The sequence below is a fragment of the Plecotus auritus genome (genome assembly GCF_963455305.1).
Source record: "Plecotus auritus genome assembly, chromosome: 6".
In the NCBI taxonomy this organism is placed as follows: Eukaryota; Metazoa; Chordata; class Mammalia; order Chiroptera; family Vespertilionidae; genus Plecotus; species Plecotus auritus.
The window spans coordinates 135,301,421-135,324,202 of NC_137773.1; the positions used below are offsets into that span (position 1 = coordinate 135,301,421).

Below are 22,782 nucleotides of genomic sequence, written 5' to 3' on the forward strand. Positions count from 1 at the left end.
AAAAATTTAATGTTAAGTGAGAGGTTGAACCAGGCTTAAAGCAGACAGAAATTAGGAGTGGTGCAGCCCATAAAAATGCCCATTTTTAAGTACTGACTGGAAAACATCGTTACCTGTCCCAGAAAAGTCAGTCCTGGTAGGCAATGTTGGACTGGTGATGGTAAGCCACACAATAAGACCAATACCTAAGAGAGAAACAGAGTCCGAGGAGATGGTAACAGTGGTTTAGCCCTTTAGGAGAAACAGTGCTCTCTGCAGCTGGTATCAAGTTACCATAGGCATTGACGGAGTGACGAGAAGAAGAAAAAAATGTACACAATTACAGAACTGCCCTCACAGAGTGCCCGCCCCTCCCAAGCTCTCACTGGCAAACGCCAGCTCTTTGCAAGGAGAGCTCCCAAATACAATAAAATTATTACACAATTTTCTTCTGAAGAACATTTTACATTTAATAAAAAAGAATTTACGCCAAGAAATAATTTACAAACCTTGAAGAGTTTTTGCCTGGATCTGGAGTAAGAATGTCTTAAGAAGAGGTTTGTAAGGTCTCATAACAAAGTATTGTTATTTACAAAAAAGAAAAAATCAACATTAACAGGTTGTCTATTTAAAATTTAAAAACTTTGAACCCAAAAATTGCTACCTGTTTTTTTTTTTTTTTGACTGCAGAGAATCCCTGCCAAGGTAACTTGACAAAGTCAGCATTATTCTGTGAACAGAAAAGGAAGCCTTGATGGGTCTAACGATCCCAAAGTGGGTTTTCTCAGGAAGTACAATCGCAGTGGGAGTGCATTCTAGTGAAAACGTCAGCCCTCATTCAGTTGCATATAAAAGCCCTCGGAGAGAACACACAGTACAGCAATATTTTGTAAAAAGGCAACAATACTATTTGTCCAGACCCCAACCCTCTGACCCTCTAAGGATCATGTCACTTTGCTCCCTCCACTCCCCGCCCCCAGCATTCCTTACTTCCTAATTCAAGCAGCCTCACCTTTCCCAGGGGACAGGAGCAGAGGGACTTCATTCACTTGCAAGAATGTCCTGTGGGGGCAGGTGAGAAAACCCACCACGAGGAATGCCATGGGGTCAGTCCTGTCCTGAACTTACGGGGAAGGGGGTTAAAGTAAAACCACCCGTGGTGGAGCAAAAGGTACTCTCTCAAATCACAGCACTCTTGCCCAGGGAGAAGACCGCAAAGAGTCATCGGGTATATCTTATAGGGACTCAAAATACTTTAGAAAAATCTATATAGTGTCAAGTTCTTTTGAACTTAAAATTTCACCCCCCAAAAGATTGTTCACTGAATAAATGAGAATTGGCTCAATTTCTCCTACTTCCGTTTAGTCTGAGTAAAAATTCCAATGATTTCTAGATTTTAGTGGGGGCACTACAATTATTAGGACCCATGGATATTGCTGCAGTTCAAATACGATACAATAATTACAAAATATAGACCATCTCTTTACAAATACAAATTATCATATATTACAAGTCATGTACAGTAAGTCTAAGTTTTAAACAAACTAGCGTATCTAAGTTGACCTGGCTGCGAGTGCATTAGGATTCCAGTTTACGGCTGCCCTTGCCTGACAGTCAGAAACCGACCATCTGCGTGGCACGCTCCCGTGCAAACTGGTGTCACGGGACCGAAAACCTTGCCTGTGAGGTCCTGCTTCCCTCTGCGGAGGACGGCTGGTGGGTAGCCCTGACTGACTGTATTTCAGAACAGGAACCAGGAAGCAGGGTGTCTGGGAGGGATATGCTGGGCCCAGTGAATGTCTGATATGCTAGACCGATGGCTGAGGTAATGACACAGGTACGGTGATCGTCATCACCTTGAACCTTCCCCACCGTGCCTGTGGGCGGTGGGCATGGGCAAGTGCCCCGCGTGGGCTGTGAGCAAGAGGGCAGGCTTGCCCGGCTCCCGTCCGCTGTGAGTGGGCGGGACGGGACCTGCTGTCCCCCGCAGCTGGGGCTCAGCTCTGAGCACAGCTGTTCCCTACAGGTTTATGGCTTCCTTGAGGCATGACATCCCCTACACAAAAGTCTAATTGAACACGGACTTCACACTAGTGCCTAAACTTTCCTAACTATGAGGCACTTTTTCCCTGGCCCTCAGGCACCCCACCTGAGGGCAGAGCCAGTCCGCCCCTCCCTGAGGCTACAGGGTGGTGATGCATATCATTTCATCCGCTAGGTCCTCCTCCTCCCTCCCCAGGTCTGGCTCTTCGTCGCTGTAACCTGGCCCGAAGTCCTGGAGCTCGTAGTCCTGCCGGCTCGAGTCGGGGCTCACGTCCCCGTTAGCCCGGGGGTGCACGGTCCCATTAAGCAGGTGGCTGGCTGCACTCTCCATCTCGTCGATGGTTAGGTCACAGGCATCAGCAATTTCGTGTTTTGTCGCAGACACAAATTTTGGGTCCCTTGCATACCGTCCTAAGCCTTCGGATATCAGGACCTGCACAGGAAGAGGATCGACGGCATGAATGTGCTGAAAAGCTTTGTGGGGGACAAGGACAGAAAACCCACCTCAAGCACTAACTGCACCACACGGCCAGCCGCGTTTGCCAGATCTCGTGCATGGTAACTACATGTCAGTGGAAATGGCTTTGGCTTTGAAATACCACGAAGCTCACAAACTATACATAGCCCAACAAGAACGAAACCCACTGGGGAAGACAAGACTCTCAGTGTAAACGGTAACAGTCGCAGGAACAGCTGTTTGAGACGAGGCAGCGACTAGTGGGTCTATACCAGCCGTGGGCAAACTACGGCCCGCGGGCCGGATCCCGCCCGTTCGGCTGTTCTATCCGGCCCGTGGAGCTGAAAGAGCGGAGGGTTCTCTTGCTCTCCCCTCCGCTCCTTTACTTTGAATTTATATTAGTTCACACGAACACTCCATCCATGCTTTTGTTCCGGCCCTCCGGTCCAGTTTAAGAACCCATTGTGGCCCTCGAGTCAAAAAGTTTGCCCACCCCTGGTCTATACTCATGCTGTCGGCACCATCCATGCTGCTAAGAAGTGGGTGGAGTCCAGATCAGAAGCGAGGTAGCCTGGCTCCAGACCCTCCCGCCCTCGGCCCTCCCGCCACTGCCCGCTCCTGCTGTGTGGTTCTCAGGACGCCACCCCTGCTGTGCCTGTCCCAGTCCAGCCCTCCCCAGCAGCAGGTGAGCTACACTCACTGCCTCCACCAAGCTGTCCGCGCTCCTCTGCTTGTCGCTGTTTTTGCTGTGGAAGCTGCTGGGGACAGTCAGGCTGGCTGGTGTGAAAGTCCGGTAGGAGATTCCAGGCTCGTCCGTGTACCAGGAGCTGCGGTGCAGGGAGGGCAGGCTGCCGTTGACCTGGTCCAGGGCCTCTGAGGGCTCCACCTGGATCAGGGGGGTGTAGCACGGCGCCCAGTCCCGATACGGAGGGGTCGCTGGAGGGGTGACCCACGACCGGGTCGAATGGCTCGGCGAGTACTTCTGGGCTCTGCTTGAATCTAGGCCTGCGACTGCCATGACCTGAGGAGACAGGGAGCGGGGAGATGGAGGTCCTCAGCAGCCTGGGCTCGGACCTCTCACCGCGAGGCACTGTCTGCAGGGCAGCCTCGGACAGGACTGTGAAAGCTCGCTGAGTAAATTAAGTGATCGGCAGTGGGAATTCAGCTTTCTAACAGGCTATACTGTCTTTCCCCCAAATCCATTTCCTATGACTGTTCCCAAGTAAAACTGAAATCGGAACGATGAAGCATCAAGAAGACATACAAGCTGGGTGTGTGAACACGGCAGCCAGCGCACTCTGGTGTAAATGTGGAAGTACATTCAGGGCGAGCGCGCAGGGACGCCAGCTGTTCTCTGCTCTAGCCAACGTGCCCGTGGCCGGCCCCTGCCTGTTCTGAAGCCCCGGGCACAGGCCTTGCTTCTCCACCTCTGTGGCACCACGGATGTGCATAGGACACCCCCATTCTGCTCAGGGGACTCTGGGCCCAGTCTCGTGGGCAGCACAGGCCCTTGGCAATACCAAAGCCATGCCCACCAGGGAACCATGCAGACAGCACCTGGGCCTGCCGGGGGTGCAGGGAGGGAAGGCATCGTGGCATTCGATGGCCTGGGCCTTCCCAGGCTTGTCCTTCGTCCCAGGACACAGATCAAAATGAACATAAACACTGAAGACAAAAGAGTATGGAGCTGGCAGAGAGACGCAAATAGACAATCTGAAATGGCCGCTACTGCTCACGTGCTCCAGACGCTCAGGATGGGAAACCTGCCCGAGCGCCGGCTCTTTACAGTCACAGAGCGGGCGCGCCGTACGAGGTAGGCCCTCACCTGCACGGCCCCTCCCAACTCACAGTGGACAGCATCTCTGATGTGCTCTTTCAGAAAGAAGAGGTCCATGTCCTGAGGCAAAGCCCTGGTGAGCGGCTCTGACCCCCGCTCCCTCCTGTCAAGCTCTCACCGTGGAGGGGTCCTTCTCCCTGGGCCACACTCCCCTTGCAGGCAGGCTGGGGGCTCACCCTGTGAGCACAGAGCCCTGCCCACAGAGGACTCCGTAAATGAAGGAAGAACCTCTCAGAGCAAATAAAGGGCCCTGCTGGCTGTTCAGGGTGGTCTAGTGGCCGCCACTCCCCGTGTCGTGTGCTGTGCCCAGGCCCTGTCTTCAACGCTGAGGGAGACGTGGGGAGAAGACTGTGCCTAGACCGAGCCCAGCTTGGCAGGTGGCAGCCTTGGATTCAAATGCCAGCGTGGTCACTCACCTCCTGTGTGGGCTCGGGCGCTCACCTACTCCCAGTTATGTTTTCTCACCCATATGATGGGGTTGATGATAGTGTCTATTTGCAGGGTTGTTACACAATGGAACCCAGTGTATGTGAAGGTTCTCTCCCTCCCCCTGGGGCTGGCAGCCAAGAGGAACGGGGTGTTCTGAGGGGGGGGGTCCCACACAGGGTGCCGATGGAGCCATCGGGGCAAGGCCAGGGGGCCGGCTCACCTGTTGCTGCATCAGGTGCAGAGGCAAGGCCGTGCGGTGGGGGAAGGTGGGGGACGGCGGGACCTCCTCCTGGCTGCTCTGCCGGCGCAGGCACTCGAAGTTGAAGGAGGATCTCCGATGCGCTGAGGAGAAAGCACAGGAGCAGCTGTGGAACCAGCGCTCCGGCAGGACTGAGCCCAGGAGCCCTGGTGGCCCACCGAGGCCAGCAGGGAGCCCCAGAGGCAGCAAGCGATACGTCCAGCGGTCAGTACTGAGGCCTCAGGCTTCTGGAGGGAGGATGAGGAAGAAGCCCACTGAGGGGTTTTAAGTGCAAGCGCCACGCCTGTTCCCTGGCCAGGGCTGCCGGCAGCCGAGGGCAGCTGTTCTGCCACAGCCCCTGCCCTACATGTGGTGGGGACCCGGCCTCTCAGACAAGAGCACAGCCTGGCTCTAGAACCACAGCGCTTGCTGACAGCCCCGCTCACTCTCACCTCCAGGCTTCCTAAGCGTCTCTGGGCCCGAGGTACCGCCGGGTGCTCCTGGGTTCACACCTCTGCCTTAAAGGGAGGGACTCGCTACCTATCAGCTCAGCCGGGCAATGAGAAAAGTCTTGTGGGGGAAGAGCCAGCTTCTCCAGCACTGAGGACAAGACAAAAGGGCACCTCTAACTCTAAAGAGCGTGCCTGTCCTGTTAACAGGCGCTTTGCATAGAGGCTGATGCACAGGGTGAGCGATGACAAGAGGTCCAGAGCTTGTAGCTTCACGGGGTGCCGGGCACCGGAGAGCCATCTGGTCCGGGGTCCCCCAGCACAGGCCACAGGCCTCCCCCTGGGAAACCGCCAGGAAGGGGAGGTGTTTCAGGAGCCCGCCTGGTCACTTGCGAGACAGTGGGTGGCCAGGGCTCCTCAACAGCTCCTTTTGTGACCTCTGCTCCCTAAGCTCACAGGGCCTGCTCAAAATGCCACCTTCCTAATTCCTGTACTGGAAACTGCAGACACCAGCGGTTCTGTGAGGCCCTGCCCCCAAAGTGCACGAAGCCCAGAGGGACAAGGCAGATAGCACTCCTGGTCTCGCAGGCCCCACGTACACTGAGGGACATGCTGGGGCCTCCTCATCGGACAGCCCGCCCTCCACGCCCCACGGGGACAGGATTTCACGGTGTTCTAAGGAGGAAGGGCCTCCTTGGTAGCCTGTCCTAGGATCAGATGGGGGGGCGGGGTGTGTGGACCTCAGGGCCAGGAAAGGAAAACCATGCCCTCTCTCCCTGATAGTGCCTTTCAGGTTTGAAAAAAGAGTCCACACACCCCCCCTTCATCGCATCTGGTCACACCCATCTCTGCTGGAGGAAGTCACCCTCTGGAGGCTGAGAACATCGGCTGGGGAGCTCCATGCTCTCCCCGCCCAAGCTCTGAACCTGCAGGCAGTAAAGCAAATAAAATACATTTTCGTTATTTGCAAGTAAAGAGGGCAGCGGTTCCTGTCCACTCGGTTCCTCACTTCTGAGGGGCGGCATCTGGGCATGGCGGGCATTAACGAAGCCGCCAAAGGGAGGTCCCAGGAAGGCTGTGGACTCACAGGTACGGGCCTCCACCCAGCCTCACTGCATGTGCGTCATCCAGTATTTATGGAGGCCAGAAGTGCTCTGTGTGTTCAGGGTGCGAAATTAAATATTAACCATGGAAATGGGTCTGATTGCACGCCCAGCAGGGGTGTGGCAGCTGGAGAGAGAGGGCCTGGCGCCACCCAGCCACGGTCGGTATTGTGTGTGCCGTCGGCAGATTGGGAGCCGATGTGTCTTGGCTATTTTTTGGTTACTGATTCAAGTCCTGTCCAAAGATATGCTTCACGCCTTAGAAACACCGGAAGTGGATCTTTAACCATCGTCCAAATGCCCTCATGTCCAAAATCAAACTGCCCAGCCGGGAGCTGGCAGGGCTGCTGCCGCCTGAGCTCCTCCCCGGGAGTGACCCAGATCTCCAGGCAGCGCCAGTCATGCCCCCTGCACAGGAAAACCGGTGGGGCCGCAGCCAGCCCCTGCCCCTGCTCAGCGAGAGGGGATTCCCGGCCCCAGGATGGGAGCCAACCCTAGAGCTCACCACCAAGCCCAAAACCTGCCCCAGGGGCAGAGGGCACTGGCAGCCCAGAGGCAAAGGTGAGAGGGAGGAGGGTGGGAAGGGGAGAAAGGAGACACCCTGGTGTGGCCTGAGGAGGCAGACACCAGGAACCCCAGAGACCCTGCGCCCAGAGGCATGGGCCTTGGCAAAACAGACCTGCGGTAAGTCTAGCTCCATCCCTCCACCCTGAGGGTCGTGACCCGACCCCCAGAGTGGGTCTGAGAACAGCAGTGGTGCACATCTTGCCCACTGAGGGTGGATCCCCAGCTCAAAGGCAAGGAAAACGTGCTAAACAGCCCCTTAAAGGTCTTCCACGCTGTGCCACGCCAGGCCGCATGCTGTCTCCTCCGCTCCCGGAGTCAGAGCAGCGCGGACGCGGTTTGAGCTCCAACACACGGGATACGGATGAGAAAGGAGAGCCGATAGGATCTCCCACCAGGGTCTGGCCTTGAGGACTAAAGGTCCCCGGCATGGCAGCTCTCATCCATCACCACCTTCCCCCACCTCCCAGGGCCGGGGGAGAGGCACGTGGTCTCTGGGAGGCTTCACCCCAAACAAAAAATCTGGCCTCACATGTTGGGGTGGGAGGTAGTAAGCGTCTCCTTGGAGATCTGTGGGAATCATAGCAAATGGGCGAGTCGTCGTCTTCCAAGAAGCCTTGGGGGTGGTGGTAGCCTCGGGGCCGCTCGAAATCCAAGCTGCTGCCTGGGTGTCGGCTGTAGTAGCTGTAGTTTTGCCTGGTGGTCAAAAGGCCAAAGGAGAGGAAGGAGCATGTGAGCTCCCAGTTAACAGTTTCCCATTAGCTCAGACACCCCCAGCCCTCTACAGTCCTCTCCCCACTCCACAGGCACAGCAGGACCAGCTGAGAACAAGGCAGCCCTCAGCTTCACCGAAGATTCTAGATGGAGGACAAGGGCTGGTCCAGGAAGGCTCAGGACGCAGGCCTGTGATAAATGGGGTGCTGCTGGTTTCCCCCAGGCCGGGCAGCCTCAGGCCCGGGGCAGAGGTGGAATGCAGCTTTCCTGCAAGCTAGGCAATCAGATCACCTGCTCAGGAAGCACACCCAGGATCACCTCCTCCTCGAGAAGCCCTCTGAGTGCCTGCCCTCAGCCAGGTGCTGGGCAGGGAACCAGGACACGAAGATGCATGAAGCACGGTCCCTCCCCTCAGGAGCTGAGCTGATGCCATATGCATGACGCTCATGCAGACGGAAAAGGCCAGCGCAGAAGGAGAGGGGCCCAGGAGGGTGATGGGTTTGAGCACCACAATGTCATTTGGGGAATGAGAAGCAGAGCCCTGGAGCAGGTCCTTGAAGAGAGGGTGGGACTAGGCCAGCCAAGTGGGAAAGGGTGGCCAAGTGGTGGGCGTGGGGTGCAAGGGCAATGAGGAGGGAGGTCGGGGCCCACTTGATCAGGATCAGTGGTTCTGGAAGTAGGGCTGGTGGGAGGGACTGGGGGAGGGGAGGACAAGGGGCGCGAGGGCCCGGCCATGCTGCCTGGGTTACAAGGCTAACAGTAACAGCTCCGACACCAGAAGGGACCTCAGGCAGTACCACGTCCACTCAGTGGGCCACCTAGTCCTGGTGAGATGCAATGTACAAAGAAGAGGATAGCAGGTGTCCTTGTCCCCTGTGCTGCCCACGATGTGTCCTAAAGCAAGTGTCCCTTTTAACCTTAGACATTCTTCCTTTAGGACAGAAGCCCGGAGAGGCAGCTCTGCTGAGCGACCCCTTGATGAGAGTGGGGAAACAGGTGCTGTTCATTATGACCCACCCTCCCACCCTGGCCCCAAGCGATGGGCTGGATGGGCTGGCAGAGCTGCTCGGCAGACAGAGCCCTAGCTCAGTGTGCGCGGCGCTCACGAAATAACAAGCCTCTCAGCAGACAAGGAACGGATGAAAACTAACCCTGCACACCCAGGCCCAGCTCTCACGTCTGGACCCTCGCTGAGAGGCCCCACAGGTCCTGGGGGAAATGGTCACAGCCCGGGAGGACAGTCTCCACTCGGCCTCCCTCTGGCTGTTTCCCCTTCTCAGGCTTTTCCTCTGGCCTGGAGCCTGGGGTCCCAGTGCAGCTGCAGGTGGCCCATGGCTTCAGGAACAGGCAGAGCACCAAGGACAGGCAGCAGCCAGGCCTTCTGATGTCAGCCCGAGCCCGAGCCCTCACCTGCTGGAGGTGGGTGAGCTGTCTTCCTCATAGTCCTCCTCACCGCTGAAGTACTCGGGCTCCCCGAAGCAGCGGGGGTCCCTGAAGTAGCCCTGGATCTCTGGGTCTTCCCGGCAAATAGTGGGGAACTGCTCATCTCCTGAGTCGGACCTGCATTTGGGAGAGAGGACTTCAGCACCTGGGCAGGTGGCAGCCACGTCCTGCAGCTGTGCCTCCACATGCAGCCAGCATCCTGCCCACGCACATCTGGCTTCTCCCTGGGCACACCTGCCTCAACCAGGGCTGGGCTGTTAAGGCCACTGGCAACAGCGCAGCGTGTGTGTGTGTGTGTGTGAGTGTGTGTGTGTGTGTGTGTGTGTGTGTGTGTGTACACACACCAGAAGTTTCTCAGTACCTTGCATAACGCTGGTGCCAGACCACAATGCCTAGGGGCCTTGGGGCCAAAGGAGTAGATCTAATTTGGGGAACAGAGCATGAAAATGGACCTAGAGACCAGCAGTCCCAGGGACAAGACTGGGCTCCCAGGCCATCTATCTGATCCCCGTGCCTTCCTACCTGGGCCCTGTGTGACTTCAGAGCCTGGGACAGAGACTCCCTGGCCACCCACTTGCTGCTGCATCTGACCCACACAGGTGACGGGAGTTCTGGATACAGTGTCCCAGGGGAGACTCTCATGCATGATGTCTGCCAAGTTTTCCAAGCCTGCCCACTGCCCTGAGACCACTGTCATGCTTCCCTGAAGCCTGGCCATGCTGGCCTGGGTCCTCAGGAAAACCAGCCACGCCGTGACACTGCTCCCTCCAGGGAGAGGATGCGCTCCCTCCGAGTGCTGAGTGCTATACCTTCTCCCTGGCCTCAGGTCCAAGATCTCACTTGTTAAACCAGCAGACCTCTCCTCCCATCGCCAGCAAAACCACCATCCCACCCACTCTCACCCTCTCAGCGGACACGGAGCAGGTGACACTGCACGTGTTGAGGGCTGCATGGGAGGCAAAGGAGCAAACCTGGCCCCTGGTCTCTAGGAGGCCGGGCCATGCTTTCACCAACACCCCACAGGAGGCTTGACCCCAGAAAGCAGCAGCCATTGCCCAGCGTCACAGGCCTGGGCACCAGTGCACAGCGGCTCTCCCTGTGCCGTCCCGAGGTCTTCAGGGTCTGGTCTGTGGGCACCTGGCACGTGAATGCCAGTCCTTGGGTGGTAATGGTCCCAAGGCGGGAACCCTTTTTCTGCCGAGGGCCATGAGGATATTTATAACATCATCCGTGGGCCATACAGAACTATCAACTTAAAAATTAGCCTGCTCTATTTGGTCAAATATTTAATAAACTCACCCCTAATGCCTTGGCAGGGCCAGACCAAATCATTTCACAGGCCCTCAGGCTGGACGTTCCCCACCCCTGGGATGTGGCAGAAAGAAGCCACTCCTCCCCCCGCCCCACCCGACTCGAGTGCACAGCCCTGAGCTATAATATTGCAGGAACGTCTCAACTCTGCATTCAGAGAGGCCAACTGGTCACACTTATAACACACAGTATTTCACACATCAACACAGGCAGGGCACATACCTAATGTAAGTTTCATAATAGCGGGCTCTATCCAGGCAACGCATAGCAAGGGAGGGAGGGAGAAGATAAACGTTACATATTTCCAGCAGAATTTAAAGTGCAGTTACCAGGCTACTACCGAGAGCGGGGCTGGCAAACTGGGTCCAGGACAAACACGGCTGCCGCTGGCTTCCGTACGGCCATGCCCTGGGGATGGTTTTTACATTTCTAAACGACTGAAAACCATCAAAGGAAGAAAAATATTTCTTCACCTGTGACTATACGATGTTCACATTTCAGTGTCCAAAATAAAGTAAGTTTATCACGCTGTCGTGGCTGCTTCCTCGCCACAGCCGCAGAGCTGAGTCACCACAATGAACGGTAAGCTGCTCAGAGTCTCACCCACCTGCCGTCTAGCCCTTCCCAGGAGGGGTCTGCCAGCCCAACCCCAAGTCTGCTGGCAGAACTGGGGAGAGTGGAGTTTGCGCCTGCTGCCATTTTAAGGAGAGTATCTCTCAGCAGGACACAGGATGGCCGGGGCCCGCTGTCCTTCAGGGCCATTCTGCAGCTAGGCCCCAGAGAGGCCGTGACCGCGTGGCACTCACAGGTTCCACTGCCAATGTCCGCTGGGAATCTCCTGCCTATGCCAGCGCATGGGAGTGGGGGGCAGACACAGCACCACCGAGTGCCAACACATTGTAAAGGTTACCTTTTCCGACTGGACCTTCTTTGAGGCTCATGGTCATGCTTGTGGGAGGAATCATGCCCGTTTTCAGACACGTGCTCAAGGCTCCCAATGCTGGGCTGCTTTCCGGGGGTAGCTTTGGACATATTGGCATTATTGAGATTGGCATTTGTTGAGCTGGGAACTTGCTTTCCTATGGAATTATGGTTATGATGGTTATGACACACCGAATTTCCTGCTGGAGGAAACAGCGGTTTCTCAGTATCACTTGCAGGTGGAACTGAAGGCCTTTGGACATGCAGGGGACGGTGGGTGGTATTGGTCTGCTGAAGGGAATCCCTCCTATCACTATTAACATGATTGACATGGTTTCCAAGCAGGGCACCATTTCTCTGCAAAATAATGGGAGACAACACCAGGTAATTTAACAAGCATTTGATGCAGGCTAGCTACGTTAGGTAATTTTTTCTACATGAAAAACAAATTCTAGGTAAGCTCCGGAGGATCCCTGGAGAATGACCTGAGGGCCTCAATGTGTCTGCGTGGGGGCTGGTCCCCCTGAAATGAGGAAGGTTACTGATTCCTGAGCCGAGGAGCAAGCTCTCGGCTGTCACTCGCGCGTGCGCTTCCAGTTGCTCCAAGTTGAGGTGACTTACACCCAGCAGGGCTGGCTGGCAGCCCCAGCGAGTGAGGTTGGGTGGTAGGCATGCGGGGTTGGGGGACTGGGAGGCTGAGGGGCCCTGGCAGCTAAAAGAACTGCCCGGAGAAGAAGGGGGCTGTGTGGGCAGGCAGCTGCCGGAAGTACCCAGATGCTCATCCATTCCAGCCAGTGGCTGTGGCCAAGCTCCTCGGAGCTGCCAGCGCAGGGCAGAGGAGAGAGCTTGGAGGGGCAGGCCTGGCCCTAGAGGAGATGCTGGTGAGTGAGGAGGGCTGCTGGGGGGAGGGCATGGTCTCAAAGCCCTCTATGCTCCGGGGCTGGCTTGCATTCTCTGGGCACTGTTGTGGCTCATTAACTGCCCCAACTGGAGCCCTGCCCCACTATTCCCAGGCGGCCGGTGCGTAGCTGTGCGCGGAATAATTACTTTGACTACATCTTCTTCTTCTCCTTTCGTTTCCTCGGGCTCATCATCTTGCAGATCACACGATATAGCCCGCCGGATCTCTGGCCCGATGTCGTGCAGTGTCCTTAACCCCGCCTAGATCAAGGAGAACGGCAAACAGATCAGACAGTGCGGGAGCCCTGGCCCGGCCTGGGTCCTGGCGCTGCTCCTGCCGACTCAGCTGTGGGAGGGAAGCGTCTCCACAGGACAGCCCAGGAAACTGACCGCTGTCTGAAGGTAACGGGAGTCCCTGCAGCCTCAGGGTTGTAGGGTGTGGTCAGGGGTTCGAGATGGTCCGAGCCTGGGATGCTCAAGGCCCAACTTAGCAAACTCCTTTTCAAATGCCCCCTTCCCCTTTGCAGGGGACAGCGCCTGGTCACTAGTACTATGTCTGGCATGGCCAAGAGCCCATGCTCATGTCTAAGCGACAGTCTGCGGAAGGATGTCCTGCAGAGCGCCATCTTCCAGGCCCCAGGCAGGGCAGGGCGCCCAGCCTGGCTGCTGGGCAGGGAGGGCGGCAAGGGCTGGCCAGCGGTGTCCAGGATGAGGAAGCCTAGGTGCAAGTGCCAGAGGGCAAGCAGCCCAGCAGCCGTCAGGGCCACTGGTTCTGCTAAAAAGCATGGGAGCGAGGGAGGGACACAACACACGGCAACCACCAGCACACTCAGGACGTGACAGAATGGACTGGCATGCACACAGACCTGGGCCGCTGTGCAGTGCCGCCTCCGGGGCCAGCGTAGGACCCTGGCTGCAGCCTGTGCTCGCGCTGAGACCTCGCCAACAGTCGGGCGTCCTCTTGAAGACCACAACACACGGACACGGGCTCACCAGCCTCGGAGGCCGTGCCGGCCCCACCGCTGATGCCCAGGCCCCTCACAGACACTCTGCCTTCCCCAAGGCCTCACACTGGCCTTCCTCGTCCTGGGTCCCGGGCTGCATTGGGACAGGGCCTGCGAGAAGCCTTTCTGTTGTTCCCAACTTCCGTAGCGAAACATTTGGGATGCTTATGGACCAGATACGGGGAAGGTACAGTCACTGGCTCTGAGGAGATGATGCTGTTTTGACCGTAAGTTTGAAGAAAAGTAGCATGCTGACTCAAAGACTAACAGGCACATGATAGCAAATTTACCCTTTTCCACAAAAAGACTTACATTTGACAGAGGCACTTCCTCCCTGGCCCAGGTCTAAGGCTGCCCATGTGTATCGGGGCGGCACCCTCATTTGCTGCCAGCCAGCCTGCAAACCAAGCAGCCATGCAAGGCTGGCTGTGCTGGGCTCCACCTGCAGCTCACACGCCCACGCCAGGGCGGTCTGCAGACAAGGATGGACCAAGTGTGGGTTGTCGGGGAGACCTCTTCCCTGTCCTTCCTCCACAACCCCCAGCAGCAGTGGGCACAGGACACAGACGAAGCCTGGTGACCATACTTGAGATGGCCCAGCAGTGGCCAGGTGGGGGAGGGGCTGGGAGAGGGGACATGGGCAGGTCCAGCTGGGCCCACTAGTGTGGGAATGCTCAGACTGGTATTTGCAGACACCAATGGTGCTGACGTTAATTTAGAAGATAAAGTTGCACGAAAACTTCCCAACAGGCTCTTTTTGAGAATGGCCTCCTCCATAGTAGCACCCGCCTAGATGAGCCTGGGTCTGCTTTGAACAAGGCTTTGAAGAGAGGATCAGCGGGTCTTTCCATTTCATGAACTGTGGGGGTGAGAGAGCCATCCAGAGCCAAAGCTTTCAGGTTCCTAGCTAGGAATGCCATGGTCTCGCAGGGGAAAGCAGCACACGTCCCAGAGCCAAACCCAGAACAGTTCGTGGTGTGTCAATAAGGTCGCCACTTCCTTTCCTGTCCCTCTGATCACAGGCACAAGATGCACATGCACACACATGTGCATACACGCACAGGTACACATGTACACATGCCCACACACGTAGACACACGTACTCACACACATACATGCACACACTCACACTTATTCACATATGTACTCACACACATGCATGCACAGGTATACACACACACTTCCCCTCTCTCGGGATCCCCAAGTCCAGCACGTCTGAGCCCAGGGAGTCATCAGGCTTGGAGGGGGACCCACTTGCCATTCTCATGGAAACATCAAGAAGGCAAGTCTATGTCAAGGGTGCAAGCCCTAATGCAGCAGGGCTGCAGGCATGTGCAGGAAGGTGGTGCCCAGTAGTATTACAGCCTGTGGTTCATTCAGTAAGCATTTTCTAGGGCACAGTTACCAAGGGAAGAGAAGCTAAGCCAGGGTTCAAGGCTGATTCTGGATCACTGGGAGAAAGGGCTGTTGCATATCTGAGGCTCCCGGACAAGAAGACACCAGGCTTGAGACACCTGCTGCTGCCCCCACAAAATAAACAGAGGTGACAATGCACCATGTCAACACCCCCAGTTAAATGATGTATATTAACCCCTGTTACAAGGCAGCGTGGGCCAGGAACACAGAGTTTAAATAACAACAAATAACCCTGTTCACTGTCAGCCAACTGATTGCACTAGGTCTGATGAAAAGGAATAGAAAACTATTTATTTGGATAATTTTTAACATCATCCTCTGTTGACGGGTTGACATTTCACTGAAATACACATGTAACACAATTGCATAATAAAAACAAAAACTGTCTCCAGCACGTCATCAATGATACACCAGAGTAGGTGAGTGCAGTGAACAGACACAGGACAGAGCGTTTGTTTGCAACATAAATCATGGAGGAAATCGAGAGGTGGCCCAAGAGGCCGTTCCCAAAGACAAGTAATGACAACATATTTATTAAAGAGACATCAGAGGAGGAGAGAAAGCATCCCTCTTCCCAGACAGGAAAGCAGAGGCTTACTAGTAGAAGTCACGGTTACGTTTGGCGTGGTCCACGCAGCAAGAAACACACCTTCTAAGAGTCAGGGACTGACTTGACTCTTTCAAGTGGGACCCAGGGAAGGATGGGCAGGGTGTCTGCCAGGGTTGGGAATGAGGGAAATAGATGTTACCAAACTTGAACTAAAACAAAGCTTAAGCACAGCACCCTGAATTTATTACATATCACAAAACAGGATAATGAAATTTTTCTAGCACACATATCGAGCTAAAAGTTAGCTTAGGCTGCTCCAAAAATTCCATAGGCACAAATTCCAATCCCCCCAAGTTCAGAAAACTATCTTAAATCCTTGAAAAAATATTTTTTTACAGCTCTAAAAAAAAAAGAACATTTTTTTCTTGAAATAAACACTTTACAACCAGTAAAATTGTGTATTCTTTCATATTTCATATCTGTGTCTATCTCTTTCAGCAAAAATATTATTTTAATTTGAAATGTGGTCATAGCACTTAAACCAACACAATTAAAGCCATATAAAGTCATTCCATTAACATCACAGTAGAATTATGGTTTTGAATAAACACAGAATTGCTATAAAATAGAAACATTATTGACTTAAGATGTCCAATCATATAAAATATTAAACAGAATCAAGCCTAGTTTCTGGTTGATTTTTAAATGCTAGATGTTATCATAAATATATTTTTAAAAAAGAAATGGCGCTTTGCCTGTAGACTGCTGCTTTAAATTTAGACACCATTTAATTGGGATGTTATAGATATTTACTCTACTAAATGATCAAGTCACAAAATAAAAAACCCAAACTATAAAATCTCTCTAAATATTTCTGAAGCAATAGCATAAAATTAGGATATTTTAACATCAAAACTGAACATTCGTTTACCTTCCTTCCTCTCGCCCATTTTCAGGGTCACGTTTTTCCTACCGGGGGTGCACGTAACACTTTCTCTGCCTGTCTCCCTAAGCTAGCGCCATCAGACACAGTCACCTGCCAGCTCTCAGGACTACAGCAGGCACGCCCAACCCCCTCTGAACCTACACTGTAGCAGTGGAGGAAAGAGATGCCAGTCTCCAGTCGGCCCAGGGCCAGGCCATTCATCTTCAGGAGTGCATGCCAGGCTTTCCGACTCCAGCCCAAAGCCTGAGCCCGGCGGGCCTGCTCTCCATCACAGGCAGTTTCACCTGGCGGCTGGCCCTGCTCAGCCGGTTCTAGTTAACCCTTCAGCAGGACTCAGCCCCTACCCAACCAGCCAGACGATTTTAGACGAGCTCCCTTCAAAGAAGGAACTGGCGATTAACTTCTTACAGATACACCTGTTCATCTACAGGCTGTCCCCTGCCTCCTCCGCATGCACACCCCTTCTTCTGTCATCGCTTTCCTCCAGGGAAAATGTGATGGTGTGTCCATTATGAACAGGCCTCGAGTTATAAAAAGGATTAGAATCATAAGCATGATGCTCCATGAGTCATCCACGGTGAGTCCAACCCTCACTGAAAAGCCAGCTGTGACGTCACCCTGTAAGCTATCCATGGGGTTCACATCCTTTATCCGGCTACATCCTGGGAGGGAGGGTGGGCCAGTTTGTTCCTATCTGGTTAACTGACCTGCCCCAAATAGCAAAGGCTCAGTGAAGCTCCCATGACACCCTGCTGGCCCCACCTTCCACCACCAAGACAAAGTCATTGGGTCCATGGCAGAGGGCTGGGGTCAAGTCTCAATCGAATGCTCATTCATGACCATTTCCCTACATGACTGTGGGTGCCCCTCAACCAAGGTCAACCTCATTCCACTAACTTAGCAGAGCTCTGTGTCACTAAGTTAACACGGAAGTGACAAACGATCACAAGGTGTCACAAAAACTGATCTTAGGCTCTGCACACAGCCTTGGCTCAGTTGTGCTCTGAGGAGCTGAGATTGTGAAAATTAGTGCATCTATCATGCACTAATTCAAACCATCATTCCTCCAGATCAGCACAGGCAGGGAGACGGGCCATCACGTACAACCCTGTGTGAACGCAGCTGGACGCTGGGGGTACAGGCAGCTATGTCCAGGTGAATGGGTTGGGACTGAGGAGGGGCCTGGGAGGAAGCGGAGGGTTCAAGTTAGGGACAGTGGTATACACAGAGGCTGTTTAACCAGGAGGATCATAAAAAGTCTCCAGCACCCTTTTCCTTTAGGGGGACTTGGGATCATTTCCCTAGGGCTTTCCCAAGACAATGCCAGGGGTCCCCGAGGTCCCTGCAGTCTGTATAATGAAGCAGGATGCCCTCTGCCTGCACACTGCCATTCTCTCCAGAGCACACAGCGGGGTTCTCAAAGGCTGCGTGGCCTGTGATGCTGTCCTCACCCTGGCATCTTTGTGCTTACATATTCTGTTTTTAAAACTTCTCACTTTAAATTTCTAAAGCATAAGTATTGATACACAAGGGCCCTCATTAATTTTTAAGAGCAAAAATGGGTCCTGAGACCAGAGCGTTTGAGAACTGCTGCTAACCTGTCCTCAGAGAGGTAACACCACCTTTTCCTCAGGTGACAGACTCTTCACCATCTAGCATTGCCATTATTTCACTGACCTTTCTCCACTCTTCCCACTTTGGGGAGAAGTGTCCTTGCTCGGAGCTGGCCTTGACACTTGGTATTAGATTGCTCTCACTGTGCCTTAGAATGATGTGCCCTTCTATCACCCCAAACAGCCATTTCTCTCACGTCTACTGGGTGCCAAGGAGAACACAGGTGCTCACCCAACCTTGGGACCATTAGTAAGTGGCAGCAAGCTCCATCCCATGGATAACTGAATTGTGACACATTTTGGCTCATGAAGGGTCCTAGGTGGGTATTATTCAATAACATGCTACAAAAATTAAGACCTTTTGCTATTACATAATGTAACGTGCCTTAACTCCTTTTCAGTAATTTTATCTTCTTAAAGACTTTTGAAAAGAATAATTATTATTCCCAGAGGAGGGATGCTTTTCTGAAAGAGTATAGAATCCAGGAACCAGTAATCCTGTGGATGTAGTTTTAACGGGGTCACACCATAGTGTCAGCTTTTTAAGAGCCCGATGCCCCATCTTTTTTCTGTTTCCTGTGATGGATACTGGCCTGTGCCATGCCTTCCAGCCAGGAGTTAGAGTGTAGCACCATGGTTTGTGGTGTTGGGTACCAAGTTTGCTGAGTGAGTCATGAAGAGTCTAGGATAATAAACTTGAGTGGTCTCCTACAACTGTTCTACATTTAAAGCTATATCTTCTGCCTGGATTTTAGGAGCACAGAGAGAGGTGTCTACAGTCTGACTGTAAACCAAGCTTCAGGGTTGGGCCAGAGGCGCCCCCCACAATTTCTGTCTGTCTCTCACCAACTGGCCTTGGCTACCACCACAGCCAGTGCCATCACTCAGCAAACACAGCCAGGCCCACAGTGGGCAAGAGTTGCCTGTCTCCTTTGGGACGTTCTCGAAAGTCACCACTTTGCAGTTTTTATCTATTTGGAAGGACTGTGGGGAAAGGCATGTGGAAACACCTGCCATGTGAATTGCTTGGGACTATTCTGCTGCAGCTTTGGCCTATGGAGACTCAGGTCTAGCAGACAGCTGGTCCCACGGGCCCTTTGAGACAGGGCGATACAGACAGTAGGGCAAGGGCATACCGTCTGGCCTTTAGTGTGGAATAAACTTGACATCAGGGTAGGTCAGAGACAAAGAGGGATCATTTGTCAGGGGTGAGCTAGCTCCTCATCTGTGCCCACAGGCTGACCAGCTTCCTTTTAAGGGACGATACACCACATTCTTAATAACTAGGGCATTGTAGGCCCTGCCCAATCCGAGCAGAAATGGGACTTCAGACCACAGCAGGGTCCCGGAGGCCCCCACAAAGTCAGGCTTAGTCCTGTAGTTGCTGGATCACAGAAGGGTCTGCGGAGGGGCTGGGGGCCTTAGATATTAACTAGCAGGTACAGACTCGGCATTCTCGCAAGGGTCCGGCCATCAGAGTTTTCTGGCCAGCTTTCAACCCTATCCCCATATCACCAACCACTGTGATTGTGAAGAAATCAAACCTGGTCTCCTGTGAGAGAATGGGTGAAACCCACTGCGAGCTCCTAGACTCTCTACAGTCTGCCCATGTGGGAGCAGAAATGGGGCTGAGCTCATTTCCATACTGAGGCCAGGGAGTCCACTTAAGTCCAGGCAGGTCAGACCACTTGGTATCATGAGCCACTGGGGCCAAAGGTCACAGCACATACAATGTTCCTGGACAGGACTCAAGGCTGGGCGGGAGCCTGTCAGTCCTGCCTGGGATGGGCCTGCAGGGCTTCCCCTTCCACCAGCAAAGTGGCTCCCCCACTGTGCCTGGTCTTGGATGAGCACAGCCGGCTACAGGGCTCCCCCACATTCTCCACCTCACCCTCCACGCCCCGCACATGTTGCCGCTACGTCTGCAGAGACCAGGGCAGCAAAAGGGGCTGAGGACGCTCCTTTTCTCTACTCACTTCAGAAACGGCAAGTTTCTGCACTAACGTGACTTTTGAACATTGACTTTAAATCTCATATTGGCTCTTTTGGGCATCTTGGGCTCAGCATGGATGTACAGACTCCTCAACCAGGGCTTGGCATTGGCTGAGAATTTCAGAGGGGAGGCCCTCACGAAGCAACTTTTGGGACAAAAATCTCCTGTTCACAAGATGTGAAAATCCAGTCTGTAGAGTTACCTCTGTTTACATGTTAATGCCTTTTCAGATATCTTAAGAAGGGGAGAACTCACTTTCTTGACGGATCACTACAGCACAGAACAAAAAAGAGATAAAAGAAAAACAAATGTCTTAAAGTTCTGGTAGCAAACAGGCATAGGATATTATTATTGTTGTAATCTTAATAATAAGCAATTATACGTTCAAAGTGCTTTACAATCACTTAGCTATTCCTCACAACAGCCCTGTGAGGTAGGTCGACATTGTTATCCCCATTTTACAGATGGGGAAACTGAGGCACAGAGAGGTTAAGTGTCTTGCCCAAGGTCACGCAGCAACCGAATATGCTGGAGCTGGGACTAGAGCCCAGGTTCCCTGACTCCCAGTGTCCTCGAAACTAGACCGCACTGCTTCCAAAGAGGCATCCCCGGACTGGCTTTGAGCATGGACTACAGACGGACAATGTCGGATGAGGTTGGGGTGTGGTGGTGCTTCCCGTGGACACATTAAGATGGAACCTGAGGTGCTGCCTGGGTTGGTCTGGGCATGCGGGTGTATGTGTTAGTTTAAATGGGTGTGTCTGAGCTTCCTGTCCTGCCCCGGTCACTGCAGAGAGCGCAGCTGACGGTCAGGTCAGGTCAGGCCTGACTGCCATACAAAAGGAACTCTGCCAGCTCAGCGCCCAGGGGCCTGCCAGTCTTTGGGAGTCCGGGCAAACTAGGGATGCAGGACTTTGGAACGGAGTCAGCTGCCCACCTCAGGCAGGTCTGCTTAATCTTTTTATTATTTGAATTTTTTTTTTTTTTTTTTTTTTTTTACTGGCCAGCATCAGGAAGTTGTGTTCATTTCATTTCTCTGTGGGGCGGCTGACCCACTCTTTTGCTCTCTCCCTCTTTCCCTTTCTCTGAGTCTCTGGAAGGGAAACCGGTTAAGCCTCGCATGTTCCCTTTCACGAAAAAGAGCCACCGTGAGCAGCGTCCGCGACAGGAGGCCACGGCTCCGCAGATGGCCGCGGCCCTGCTTCCGCCTTCTGCAGGACTGCTTTGCTTGGAAGGGGTCTCCCCGGGGCCTTGGGTTTGCTTTTTCCTGCATTTCTCCTGAAATGCGGTTTCAGTAGAAATAAGCCCACTTGAGACTTTTCCCTTTCAAGGCCTCAGCCACCAACGCCTTCCGACTAACGAGCTTGGTGCTGTAGCTCAGGCAGAAAACTCTAAAGCATCCGTTCAAGCATCTGAAACAAATGAATCAGCCAGTGAAATCCCATCTGTTAGCACCTGTTCTCCTCGCAGTTTAAAAAAGAAAGGAAAAGAAAAGCCTCGCGGCTTTGGGTGGAATCATGCTTTAAAAAAATAACAAAAAGCTTGCTACTTTTTAGACGATGGTCACTTAGAAACAGGAACCTGTACTCCACAGACTACATGTCTGCTGCACATCCCACTTTTCTCTCTGTTGATGCGCCGAGCGTCCTGCAGAAGCCGGATCAAGGCACATCAGGGGAGAAGTGGCATTGCCTCTTTTGTACCACCCACCTTTCCACTTGGCCACCTACGTCACCATCTGTTGCCTTGGGGTCAGTACTTTACCATTCTAAAACCTGAGCACCGGACTCTTTGCCAGCTGGAGATACTGGTCTCTTCCTCAAGCCCAACGGGTTGAAAACAAAGAAAAGACTATCCCCCTAAAGTCCTCCTGTCATTACAGTGAGCCAGGGACAGTCGCTCCTCAGATTGCACCAGAGCGTCTTTTGCATAAGGGGAATGCTTGAATGTTGAAAGAAGGAAATGAGCAAAACTTTTCCCACTTTGGGGTCTTTTTCCCCCCTTTCCACAAGATACTGGACAAATCTGTGTCCAGGACCCTCGCCAGGAAGGTCTGATGGGGCGCTACCAGTTGATGGGAGGGGGCACATTTTTCACAGCCGCAGAGCTCTGTTCCTTTATGTACTTGCTCCTCGTGGAAACGTGCAGGTCCCTCGGATGCAGCAACAATGGATGAAGAGCAAATGCTGAGTCAAACTAAAGTGAACATGGCATGGAGGGGATGAGTGAGAACACAAAAGGCCGGAGGCGGCTTCTCTCCGGTTCCCTCTGGAGAGGTGCTGGAGAGAAGGCTGGCTTTAGTGATGATGATGGACGGACAGATGGAAACTGCACACTCACTCAGACCACAGAGGCCAGAGGACACTGGGTGCTGAGCTCCTGCCCACACATGGGCGCAGGAGCTCCCCAAGCCATTCCTCTTCATGAAGAAGGGGACACTGCCGTTGGTCTGAACACGGGGAGCCCAGATGGAGCCCACAGGGCTGGAAACCACAGTGCCTCTGTGTGTCCTTGAAAACCGTCCCATGGGGGAGGGGCCCAGAACATGGACCAGTTCTGAGGCTGTTCAGACAGACGGCACTCGACGCAGCACAAGCACGCACATGCCTATGCCCACACTCAACTGCCACTAGCAATCTGTCAGCCGTGTGGCACCCTGGCACAGCGAGAGGCAACCCAACCCACCTCTCAATATGCTGTTCCCCCTTCCGATGCTTCCTGGAGGACCTGTGTGCTCATCCTAGTGACACTCTTGGTGCGGTTCTCCCATCGCCACGGGACCGCGTTTCCCTAACTGCTACACCATCACATACCCTTCGTCATGCTGGAAGGAAGGGCCTCCTCGTGCTGATTAAAAGTACAGTGACAAATC

General features: G+C 53.7%; 1 protein-coding gene across 3 annotated transcripts in view; it reads right to left on the reverse strand.

Moving 5' to 3' along the window:
• Positions 1–22,782, reverse strand: part of CACNA1D (calcium voltage-gated channel subunit alpha1 D) — a 311,586-nt gene continuing 288,804 nt past the window's right edge. For 2 of the 3 annotated variants that reach the window (XM_080675937.1, XM_080675936.1), the window contains 8 exons: positions 12,536–12,649; positions 11,478–11,845; positions 10,790–10,816; positions 9,224–9,373; positions 7,632–7,795; positions 4,966–5,087; positions 3,180–3,500; positions 1–2,455 (listed from right to left, as the gene is read on the reverse strand). In XM_080675937.1, coding sequence (XP_080532063.1) covers positions 2,162–2,455; positions 3,180–3,500; positions 4,966–5,087; positions 7,632–7,795; positions 9,224–9,373; positions 10,790–10,816; positions 11,478–11,845; positions 12,536–12,649 — 1,560 coding nt within the window. In that variant the 3' untranslated portion in view covers positions 1–2,161. The remainder of the gene's footprint in view (positions 2,456–3,179; positions 3,501–4,965; positions 5,088–7,631; positions 7,796–9,223; positions 9,374–10,789; positions 10,817–11,477; positions 11,846–12,535; positions 12,650–22,782) is intronic. The other variant, XM_080675938.1, reaches the window with a different exon arrangement.